The 13,072-nt window shown below is 36.2% G+C and overlaps 1 protein-coding gene across 1 annotated transcript in view; it reads right to left on the bottom strand.

Annotated features, from left to right (window-relative positions):
- Positions 1-13,072, bottom strand: part of LOC140152212 (uncharacterized) — a 194,699-nt gene that overhangs the window by 36,940 nt on the left and 144,687 nt on the right. Inside the window, exon 19 of the mRNA XM_072174511.1 lies at positions 914-1,083. Coding sequence (XP_072030612.1) covers positions 914-1,083 — 170 coding nt within the window. The remainder of the gene's footprint in view (positions 1-913; positions 1,084-13,072) is intronic.

Here is a 13,072-nt window from a genome sequence, read left to right as displayed (position 1 = left end):
CACATTATGCATGTGCAAATCACACATTATGCAAAAAGCCAATTAGCATATGTATGTGCTACGCCTAACTGCTTACACGTCATTCTATATCAATCCACAACGTTATGAGTCTTGCCACTTATAGGATGAACAAAGTTTAATTGGTTTCAATTGCCACATATATATATTCGCAGGGAGGAGCCAACTTTGAATCACGGAGGGGCACTACGCCACAACTTGTTCAAGAGTTACGAACCGACCATCAGGAAAATCCCTCGACGACTCTCGTGTGACGTCACATCTACCATTGTGACGTCACAGGTCAAGAATACAGAGCCAATTCAAGATCAGTCGGCCTGATGATGCGTCATGGATATGACGTGATACCGTAGCCATCATAAATAGTAAGTCCAGTTGAATAGAATTATAATTTAGTACAACCATACGTATTACTGCATGTTTTTCTTATGGAACTTGGGTCACTGGAAAAAATGTTTGGGAAGCGAATAGTTCCTATTACCTCAAGTGCAATACTGTATATGTGACACAATGTGGTCCATGGAGGCCAAAGGAGGGATTTTTGAAAAATGAGTTGCTATAATTATTACGGTACCTTATACAAACATTAGGCTATCATATACTGAAAACACCAAAGGTCTAGCACACTTGGTTCAAAATTGTTTTATGTATTTTATTGGTTTTTTACTCCATATTTTTACTTTTATCTCAATTTCAAATTTGCTGCCTTTGGACTTCCATGACCCAGATTGTGTCACATATACTCATGTTTTCAATGCTTTAACCCCCTGATCACTAGTTGCCAATCTAACATTGCCTCTGATTGGTCAATTACATGATATTTTCACTTTAATCACCAATCAGAATGGAGCCTTTTAGCCAATCGGCAGGTAGTTCTCATGGGGTTAATACTTACAGGTGATCTAGTCATTGGTGGAATAGTAGGGCTTGCTAATCTTATTGTGTCTTCTAATCCCTGAGTGGTAGTGCCAAGAAGAACCAATGCTAAACCATTATCTCTGTGGGGAGCTAGAAATAGTGCACCTAGTCCTGATCCACTAAATGTGCAGTCACCTAAAGATATTCCTGTAAAATGATAAAATAGAACAAGATTATTACTGTGAGGTGCCTTTGTATATAAATATCTGCACACGAGGATGCACAATAATAAATAGCAGAGCAGCTGTGGACACCCGACAACTGATGACACCCATGGTTCCTTCTACCTACTCCTGTATAATTACAAACAATGTAACAATGCATATAAGTCCCATGTCTCCTTTGCCAATGTAGGGTCATATCTCAGTTGGCTTGTAAAAAGTCAAGCTTCGGGTGAGCAAGGTCTTAATTACAAGTTGGGAGTTGTCAGTGGTGTAACTGGAGCGGGAGATGGACATTTTGCCCCCTCCTCAGTCAGGACTCCCCTACATGAGCTGGCAGTTTATCTGAGTTTCTATGGCAATCTCCCCCTGTGACACAGTGTTTGACCCTTGCCTCCCTTTGGTGACTGAGTGTGCCTGTGAAAAATAATTTTAAACTGTTTCCCTTGTTTTTAAATTTGTGATTCTAAGGTCGAAAAGCATGAAAATAAATGTAGCACAAAATTTCCACTTTTACAGTAAGAGTCGTTGTTACCTGGCTTGCTGGTAGTGCAAAATGCAATAAAAAATTATCATTGCATCATGTTGTTAGTTACAAATTGTTGAAAAATGCACCGAAGATACCAATAAGGTTGTCTTTTTTTCAATTGCTCACAATTTTTTTTAAAGGCTGCTCCAAAATATATTTCCACAGGTTTGAAAAACTGACAGGAGTGAGTGGAACTCATTGAAACCCTAGTAGGCTGCTGAAGTCATGTCAATGTTGGTTTAAGTCACAATCTATACGATAGGCAATATTATTATTCAAAAGATATTTCAAGCCAAGACATTGCAGGAGACATTGCCAGGGAGAATTGATTATACCGTACTACCCTTAATAGCATAATCTCATGCCTTGTTACAATCCCACCTACGACATTTGGAGAAAAAAGACCTGTGCATAATCCCACTCATCCCCCAAATTATGGCTTACGATAAATACTGCATGTTTGATCAAATGACAATCTCGCAGATCAGAAATGGGGAAAAAAGAAGAATATTTGGGGTTTTAAAATATGCTGACTAGCTCTGACTTGTTGAGGGGCATTGCAAAAAGTGTGTGGTGACTATACAGCACATTACAATTGAAGGTACATGTACTGATCACCAAGAACATTTTTTGTGTGGTAAGATATCAAAAGTCAATTAAATCTAAAAAACATTATACACACGTGTACACAGACATGTAATCATTTCTTAGTTTATAGAAATCATTGTGTGCAGAGGCGTGCAGACATGGCCAACGACAGTTGAATAATATGAAATTATTTATATTTTCATATTGAGGGAGTTCAATGCCATGCTATTAAAAAGATAATACAGGAAGCTAACATGGTTAAAGGTAATGTGTTGTCCATGCATCAATCCACTATAAAAGACTGCAAAAAGAGATTAAGGAAATGTGGAATCCTGGGGTGGAAACCAGTTTTCCAGAAAGTGGGTCAAATGATCAAAATTAATGAAGTCATCTGATGGAAAGGATGACAAATATGAACTTGGTTTTAAAAATCCAAAAATGCATAATTGAGGAATAATCCTGATGAATCTAATTCACATATAAATGTCTAGACCGGGGGTTGGTATCTTGCCCCACGCACATGCCAGTTGGGCTATTCCAGTTGAAATTCACACTACTCCTGTGGAAGATTAGGGAAATATCTGCTACAGGAGGAGTATGTTTTTCAAATGTAATTGATCGGGGTTAATCATTTTAAAACCCAAACTCCCCCTGTAATATGCTTTACCTATATCTTTCACAACTGGAGTGAGTGTTTCAAATGGAAGTTACCCAAATTGTCTATTCTATTTGAAACTCATACTCCCTCTGTGGAAGACTTTAGCTAAATCTTTCACAGGGGTAGTGTGGATTTTAAATGGAATAGCCCAACAAACTTGGCACATGGCAAATCTTTCAGTGTCATGCAAGCTGTAAGCAAATGACAATAGGGGAAAAATATAAGTTGAAGAAAAGATGTAGACAATTGGCCTCCTGTGCTATTTGCAAAGGGTAATAACATTGAAGCCGTCGACCTCTGGTATGCATGTACTGTTGCCAACCCCTTGTCTACTCTAAATCTAGATCTTTTAGCCCATTTCCCCCTCCCCTTGAAAGTTGCCTGCCCCCACCCCGAATGTCCGGGCTATACTGTTAATATCAAACCAAATATTCTTCTCACAATATAATGTGACAGTGTCCAATTCAATTTCTTGTGCCAGTCTGAGAGCATATTTATAAGCATTTACCATGATTTTAACTATGGGGGACTGGGGGAATCTTCTCCAACTGGCAAAGTCTCCATTTTGCTCCGTCCTCCCACCTGGCAGTTTGTTCCCATTTTGGATCAAAGATTTACCCTGTAATCGTATTTAATAATATCAAATGTTTGGTGCATTAGAAAATATGATTCTTGGGGTTTCAGAAATTTTAAGATTTTGGTCATGGTGTGGTCATGACTATCGATACTTTAAAGTTAGCAACTATTTTAAACTGTTGCGATTTGGTAGTTCACAGCATCTTGCGAATGGTAGTGAGCTTTGGCAAAAATTGCATTGATCATTGCATAGCGAGTGTGTAGAAGAATTCAAATATCACAGGTATACTTTTGTAGGTCCCGTGGTTCTTGAGGTATGTTGTAAAGAGGGCTGAAAGAACAACACTTTTGTAAAAAGTACATAACTCATTCACAACAATAAATCAAGCAAGTTTTCAAAGTATATGATTTGTAGAATGAACTTTTGCAAAACATCAAGGTGTTATTTTTCAGTAATATATTGATTTAGATATTGAAAATCGACCTGCTTTGACCAACAATACCTGGTCTACCCTTAATACTACTCAATGGGCAAGCATTGTTGACAAGATTAATTATATTAACATTTCGTGTTTTCAACTCCCCCGACTTGTTTTATTTGACGATTTTTTTAAAATAAGTCTCGTCCTGACCACTTCCTTTTTTAGCTGCCGCCTCCTGTTTTTATCATTAATATAAAAAAATAAACACCTTGTTATTCATTTTTCGGAGATCGTCATCAAATTTGTTTATAAATTGGTGAAGACTCTTAAAAATAAATGTTAACTGTTGTTCTGCATGGTGTAATCCTTCTGTATTTTTTTAAATATTGGATGGAGTCTAAAACCTTGAGTAATGTTTAGGAGTGTTTCAAAGTCAGTCAGGTAGTCACTTTTGACTTAGCAGTCATCCTGAAAAAAAATAGTAAAAAAAAAGAAGAAAATAGTAAAGAGTAAGACCCGCCCTCCTCTGGACGAGAAACATGTAATTTTTGTTATTTGGCCTTATTCATGTGCTCAAATTTCACTTAAAACCATATCCAATTTATCTTGGAATAATAACATATGATGAATGTTTGTATTGCTGACAGCTTGTGAATATTTGACCTAATTTCCGCAACTAATACACCTGCAGTTTCTATTTGCAGGTACACATCACTATGGACCATGATGGCCTCATCCCAATGGCATTGTTCAATAACCTCAATTAAACAATCATAGTGCAACATTTGACCTCAAGTTACAGAGTATGAGTTTTTGTACCCACATTTTTAAAGGTCATTCAATGAATGTGCAAATGTATTGGGGTTAAAGAACTGCGTACTGATGGGTGAGCTTGTTGTGGATCCTAGTGCATGTTTGGCAATCATAAAATAGGACATTCATTATGCATACAGGTAATGAAGAACCAAAGACAAATCAGGAAAATGGGGGAAAACACACACACACAAACCTTGAATGTCAGTGCTCATTTAGGCTGATCTAATTAGGACACAGTGTCTGTAAGCCGTTTTTCTTCGAAGTCACTTCAAATATTTCAAACCGCTTTTTTTTTTCATATATCACATTCAATAGTTTGTTGGGATAGTATAATTGGTTAGTTTTTTTTAGAGAATGGCTTTATTTAGACATGTTGATGAAGCACATCAGACCGCAAAATTGAAGTAGCAGGAACATAATTATTTTCAAATAATAACATGTTTGGAGTTACTTAATGATATGCACATAATTTAATCTTCCTCTTGAGTAGACCAAAGTTTCTCTAATTAATTCGCTAGAATTGATCAAATATGATTTTTGCTTGTTGCTAGAAAAACAAGAGAGGAGTTGGAGCCTTGGGCATATAACTCTTTGCTTCCTTGATAGCACAGTTGGTACAAAGATCTTCAAATGACGATATATGGTTGGTAAGAATGCTGGGCTAGATACCCAGGGATCCCAGGTTCAAATCCTGGTCAAGAATGAAAATTAATCTTCTTTGGCCTACTTGAGGGAAAGAACATACCGGTATTATGTGAAATCCCGGGTGTGCAATAACAAGTTTATTGAAGGTGATCCTAATTCTATCAATTTATGCAGGTCTTCAGTACCACTCATGATTTGATACATGTTTTGGGTTGTTTTTGTATGAGAGTCAGAGAATAATTGATGTTTCTATTAAACAATGTAAACTCTTCCACTTGGATTATCACTCCCTTCGAATTCCCAAGACTAAACCAAACCAACCAGATGCCTTGGTCCTATAACACCAAATATATAATATGATTTTAAGTGTGGGAAAGTGTCTATCACGTTGACAGAGTAGTTACACTTCCAAAATGTTGTTAAAAACCATGCCAATGCACCCTTCTCATCATAAGGATTCAAATAAAGTAAAGTAAAGTAAAGTAAAGTAAAGTAAAGTAAAGTAAAGTAAAGTAAAGTAAAGTAAAGTAAAGTAAAGTAAAGTAAAGTATTGTATTCACATTGGACAGACTTTTATATACCATTACTTTTTCTGATAATATCAACCTTGAGTTTTGACTTCTACTTCCTTCCTTAAATGCCATATTGTGATACCCACATTTTAGAAATGGAACAATTAGAGATGTTCTTACATTCATGCTAGATCCAAATACCAAACCATCACACATCGAAAATGTATCTGCATAAAATCAACACATATTATCATGCTATATTGTTAATTTTAAGGTACAACCAGGGCATAGCATACAGCCTGCCTCAAAAGTTAGGTAATTCAGTTCATCAAAATATCTTTATTTTTTTATTATTAATTATTAATTTTTAATTTTGTGTGTTTGTATTTGGAATTTATCAATATGAGTTACAAGTTCACATACCTCTATAAATGAGTGAATTTTTTTATGAAAGAGACAAAAGGCAGATGCCTTCAACAAAAACAATATTTGTAATTTTATGAGCAACTATTTTACTGATACAGGTGGCTGTACAAATAACTATTATTGTAAGACCAATCTATTGTAATGTTTTTGTAGAGGTTGTCTGCCTTCCGTCTCTTTCATCAAAAAAACACAAACTTATTTCATTTCAAAGCATATATGCTTGCAGATGGAATTATACAGTATTAGTTATTGAATGTATACGACTTTTCTGTAGATTTGAAACTTCACAATAGAAGTAACAAAATATGTAATACCAAAGACTTGAACCAAGCAAAAAATATACACTATACCATCTAACAGTGAGTATAATTAATGATCTTGTCATAGTGTGTCATCTTTACAAGATTTTTTATTAGCTTTGCTCATCTCCCAACCCATTCAATACACATCCATGACCTTGCTTTAGCAATCTCAACAGCTGCACCCTTGATCCTCAATTTTGCTGGCTCTCCCCATCTCAGAAATCTTTCCATTATGCACCAACCCCATGGAACTATACCTTCCTGATAATATTGTCAGCAGCCCATCCCAGACCACTTTCAAATCTGCTCTAGATCTTCTTGGTGACCATGTGTTCTAGCCATCTCTTCCCCCTCATTTGTATCATCTTTGTTTTGGTTTTTTCATCTTTTTGTCTGGTTTGTTTCTCCATATTCTGTCCGTCCCTTTTATTTTCTTGTTTGGTGTATTTAGGCCACCCTTTAATTTACTGTTGGGTTCTAGCCTTGTCTCTGGGCCGAATTGTTATAAACTAATATGAATAATGGATAATTCTCTTTTCTTAAATGTCCAAAAAAAAAGTGAACTAATAAATGCCTGTACTTGAAGAGTTAAGCGCAAATATTCAAGCTATATTATATGACATATCACTACTAACTGTTGCTACTGAACCTTGAAATTGAAAAATGCTTGAAAATAATGTCTTCACCATCCATCTTTACCGCTCAAGTTAACTGCTGCATACTACATGTAACCCACCCCTGTAACACAAGCTTTGTAAAATTGATCCTATTAATTGCATATTAGTTTGATCACGAAGCAGTATAATACCAGCACAAATTTTTAATGCTTAAAACATATGATAATTCTGTAGTTGGGAGGTGTACATTACAAAGCTGCAATTATACAATATGAATATATAAATATATATACATATGTGTAATTGATGATTCATAATTTGAAGCCATGCCAGAAGTTATTACTTAAATTATTGGAAGTACATTTGTAGTTCAGCAAGTTGTCGCTTTTATTGCTCTATTTAGTTTTTGCCAGACCTGATCCAGCCTACATGTGCAAATGTCAATTACTTTATTAATTATTTACTCACCGACTCATCTCTTGGTTTTAAAGGGCATTCGGAGCGATTGCCGAATAGAGTGCAACTCTACTAGTTTTATTACAAGACTGCCCTACCCCAACCCTAAACCCTAACCCTAAAATCCGTAAACAAGGACTTGACTCAAGTCTAGCACGTTGCACCCTATTCAGCAATCGTACCGGGCATTCATCATTAAAAATAAAATTTATCAACCATCAAACCCAACCCCCTTCCCAAAATGTGTTTATGCCCTGCAAAAGCCAGTTCAAGACCCAGAGTCCAAATTTGTGGTTCAAGACCCACCCTTTAGTTAATGCTAGATGTCAGTCAATGATAGAACAAGTGTATTCCTTCAATGTGACTTGCCTATTTTGTGTGTTTTGAAAAAACTATTGAAAATCTGTGTTTTGTTTCTTTTCTGTGTGGGGTGGGGTATGAGGGGTGTTGTGTGTGTGTGGGGGGGGGGGGGCTTTGTAAACACAATCTTGGAAGACCAAGATACAATCTGGGGGCAGACACAGAGATTACTGTATAACAGTAGACACCATACATGGAAACCAGAATTGTATGTACTTACTGGATGCTGTTGATAGACTGCAAATGGTATAAAACACATTAAAACCAATATCCACATGCAGTTATTTTTGTTTTTTGCCCAGGAAGTCATTGCATTTACATTAATAAACACAATATACTTGTATAACAGGCAAAATGTCATTTGGTTTCTATTATCAATCAATGTATTAGTTGTGCCACATTACATAGGCCTAATGTTAAAAGGTATAATTTGTGTTTTTTATGAGTAAAGCACAACATTAAAAAAATGAGATTGCCACAGAAAATACTATTATCTTGAAGGCCCTGTCCATTAATTATCAAAATTGAGAATGCCACAGAAAATACTATAATCTTGAAGACCCTGTCTGTTAATTATCATGATTACTGTTGCACTTAAACTTAAAATGGAAAAATGTCATTTGTTTCCTTTTATGAGACAATAAACAACAATTGACAAAGGACTTCTAACCACAGATTATAGAAATCTATAATCTGTGTTCTAACATTTGAAATGATGTGTCTACAAAAAGGTCTATTGCCATTTGGTCTAATGCACATTTAGTCTAATGCACATTTAGTCTATATACAATTGGTCCAATATATTATTTTATAGACCAAATGGGTAATATACCAAATGGTTATTGGACTAAATGGTTAGACTTTAGATGGTTTTGGGTCTAAATGGTTACCAGACCAAATTGATATTAGACCAAATGATTGTTAGACTTGGTGGATATATACCTTGCAGGTTTAGGCCAAATAGATGTAGAAGAAATGAGTATCAGATGAAATGGTGTCAGACCAAATGGCAAATCCCCTACGAAAAACTATGTGATTGACAAAACACAAAATCGGGATCCAAAACATCACCATACACACAAAGCCCTAGGTTTGGAGTCCACCATCCTAGACATAATCTCAACCAAAAGGCTTCTATAGAGTTTCTGTACAGAAAATAGAAGAAAAGACTGCTTAAAACCATTAATTGATCTCTCCTATCTGTGGTACACTTGCAGGATTTAACATTATTAATCATAACCAATCCAAATTTATATAAAATCATGCTGCTCATTTTATTGCATAATTAATGCTGTTATGTTTGTTTGTTTTTTAAATTAAAACAGGCAGTGAATTAAGGGCACTCAACCATATTTTTGATTTGGTAATGTGAAATCTTATGTGCTGGTTTGCTTGCTTGAGGTTTGTAACAAAGTTGATTTAGAGTTAAATAAAACGTTTAAAAAGTAAAAATGCTCTTCTCACAAATTCAGCATTTTGTATCCTGTCATACAGGATCATTTATACCCATATCCCTCAGGCCATCAGATCCAGAGCCATGCATGTAGAACAGTTGCTACAAGCAGGTACACTTGGCTATTCTAGTTGCAATCCATATGCCCCCTATGGAAGATATTCCAGTTGAAATCCATATACCCCCTATGGAAGGAATGACCTTAATCTCCCATACAGGGGGTGTAGATTGTGAATGAAGTGACCCATTCAGGTAACCCCATTTGTAATTCACACTCCCTGTGCATGTGGAAGATTAAGGTCAAGTCTTCCATAGGGGGTGTATAGATTTCAACTGGAATAGCCCATTTTGGAGCAGACGACACTGAGTGGGTGCATGGACAGTCCATGGTGGGTGACTCCATTTGAAATTCACACTCCCTGTGTGGAAGATTAAGGTCATGTCTTTTATAGGGGGTATGTGGATTTCAACTGGAATATCCCATTTTGGGTAACCCTTAACATATCCAAAAAAATTAATGCTGAAACTGTGTAACTATGCAAATTAAGATAAAATTTACAAATTAATGAAATGTGTCTTTGGGATATTAGCATAACTTGTTACAGCAGATGGTGAATCTATGTGCAGGTGCTCTAAGGGGGGTTCCCTGCCTGCGTTATACAAGCCACTGTAATATTCATAAACTGAAATACTGATTATCAACATTTGCTTATCGCATCGATAATTTGCTCTTGGATACAATGGCTTTGTAGCTTTCCTCCTCAAAATGCACATATCATTTTCTCAATATCATTATGTTCAAGAAATTCCGTTAGATCTAGAAAGACAAGAGTACAAATTTGCCTAAAAGCTATGCATATAATCAAAGTTAGCATTCTAGTTAAGGTACGTTAATGTTCCCACCAGCAACGACGACGATGAAAAAAAGCGAGAGGGCATGATGAAACCCTGAAGATAATACTGTGCATGCTTAGGAAAAAAAAATCTTGTAAGCTCACTCTATTTACTCTGCTAAATAGTAGCAATGTACTGGAGTAGTGTATTGTTTCACTACATTCACTGGCATTCTTGTATTTCCTCACTGGTGGCAATGATGCGGGATGGGTGAACGAACATCTCATCAAATACATCACCAGAATTGACACGTTTTCTCAAAATGGGCTGATGACACAACTTTAAGGTGATACTTCTGGGGATGCTAGTCGGTTACCATTTTTACTGGATTCAAAGCAACTAAGTATATGAGCGAAGTATAGGCGTGTGGATGGATTTCACTGCATGAAAGAGTGTCTGACATGAAGTTTTTGTTGACACCATGCATTTTACTTGACACGGTATAACCTGTGCACGGAAAGGCTAACACTGTGCCTAATTTGTTTGCTTGAGGTTTGTAACAAAGTTGATTTAGAGTTAAATAAAATGTTCAAAAAGTAAAAATGCTCTTCTCACAAATTCAGCATTTTGTATCCTGTCATACAGGATCATTTATACCCATATCCCTCAGGCCATCAGATCCAGTGCCATGCATGTAGAACAGTTGCTAGTGTTCCTACAAGCAGGTACACTGGGCTATTCTAGTTGCAATCCATATGCCCCCTATGGAAGATATTCCAGTTGAAATCCATATACCCCCTATGGAAGTTATGACCTTAATCCCCCACACAGGGGGTATAGATTGTAAATGGAGTCACCCATTCGGGTAACCCCATTTGAAATTCACACTCCCTGTGTGGAAGATTAAGGTCATGTCTTTCATAGGGGGATGTATAGATTTAAACTGGAATAGCCCATTTAGGAGCAGACGACACTCAGTGGGTGACTCCATTTGAAATTCACACTCCCCGTGTGGAAGATTAAGATCATGTCATTCACAGGGGGTATATGGATTTCAACTAGAATGGCCCATTTTGGGTAACCCTTAACATATCAAAAAAAAATAATGCTGAAATTGTGTAACTATGCAAATAAAGATAAAATTTACAAATTAATGAAATGTGTCTTAGGGATATTAGCATAACTTGTTAAAGCAGATGGTGAATCTATGTGCAGGTGCTCTAAGGGGGGTTCCCTGCCTGTGTTATACAAGCCACTGTAATATTCATAAACTAAAACACTGATTATCAACATTTGCTTATCGCATCGATAATTTGCTCTTGGATACAATGGCTTTGTAGCTTTCCTCCTCAAAATGCACATATAATATTCTCAATATCATTATGTTCAAGAAATTCCGTTAGATCTAGAAAGACAAGAGTACAAATTTGCCTAAAAGCTACGCATATAATCAAAGTTAGGATTCTAGTTAAGGTACGTTAATGTTCCCACCAGCAACGACGACGATGAAAAAAATCGAGAGGGCATGATGAAACCCTGAAGATAATACTGTGCATGCTTAGGAAAAAAAATCTTGTAAGCTCACTCTATTTACTCTGCTAAATAGTAGCAATGTACTGGAGTAGTGTATTGTTTCACTACATTCACTGGCATTCTTGTATTTCCTCACTGGTGGCAATGATGCGGGATGGGTGAACGAACATCTCATCAAATACATCACCAGAATTGACACGTTTTCTCAAAATGGGCTGATGACACAACTTTAAGGTGATACTTCTGGGGATGTTAGTCGGTTATCAGTTTTTACTGAATTCACAGCAACTAAGTATATGCGAAGTATAGGCGTGTAAATGGATTTCACTGCATGAAAGAGTGTCTGAAATGAAGTTTTCGTTGACACCATGCATTTTACTTGACACGGTACAACCTGTGCACGGAGAGGCTAACACTGTGCCTAATTTGTTGAGTTGCACAGTTGGTTATACAGTTGGTCGGTATATTCGGTAGAAATGAGAAAATTTTCAATTTTCATAGTTTTGTCCCAATTCTCATTGGTTTGAAAAAATTCTCATTTAAATTCCCACTAGTGTATTCCAACATTACATTCAATGCTATCCAATATTATACTGTACTTTCAATCCAACAGGCATTGTGGTTCTTGATGTGAGCCTTTAGTTTAAAAAAACCAACAACATATTTGCTGTCACTTTTGTGTTGTCTTTACTTAAGTTTGTACTCTTCCCAGAATCCTTTGCAACATCATACATGAGATATCACCTCATTTCATCAAATGACACTCCCATTACTTGAACATGTTTTCTTTGTTTTCTTTTTGAGAATACTGTCTAAACATCAAGTTATTAAAACTCGATGGTCTAAACATGGGTCGATAATCCAGAAATAAACATATTTTGCCAGATCTGGATGTGCTATGTGCTCTGTTCATAGAGGTTTATTTCTTCACTATCGACCCATGTTGCACTAGATAGAAAATCAGTACAGAAAAATTGAAATGGGAGAAAAGCATTATGGGAAGTGTACGATGTCTTCTCTGGCTTCTGGTACTAATACAGGAAAGAAGGAAATATTAAGCCATATTAATAGTTAATGACTCAACCTAGTATTGTACAAAATCTAACCATTTGGCTTCAGGATATTTAGGGGTACACAGCAAAATTTTCATACTAATCTGAACATCATAATGACGCAAGTCGTTAGCATCATACATATCTGTCCCTACTCATGAACAGTATCGTTTATAGGTTGAAAAAAAAATATTCC

This window comes from Amphiura filiformis, chromosome 5 (assembly GCF_039555335.1).
Source record: "Amphiura filiformis chromosome 5, Afil_fr2py, whole genome shotgun sequence".
Lineage (NCBI taxonomy): Eukaryota > Metazoa > Echinodermata > Ophiuroidea > Amphilepidida > Amphiuridae > Amphiura > Amphiura filiformis.
Note: the sequence above shows the minus strand (reverse complement) of the source record. Positions and strands in the feature narration are given on the sequence as shown.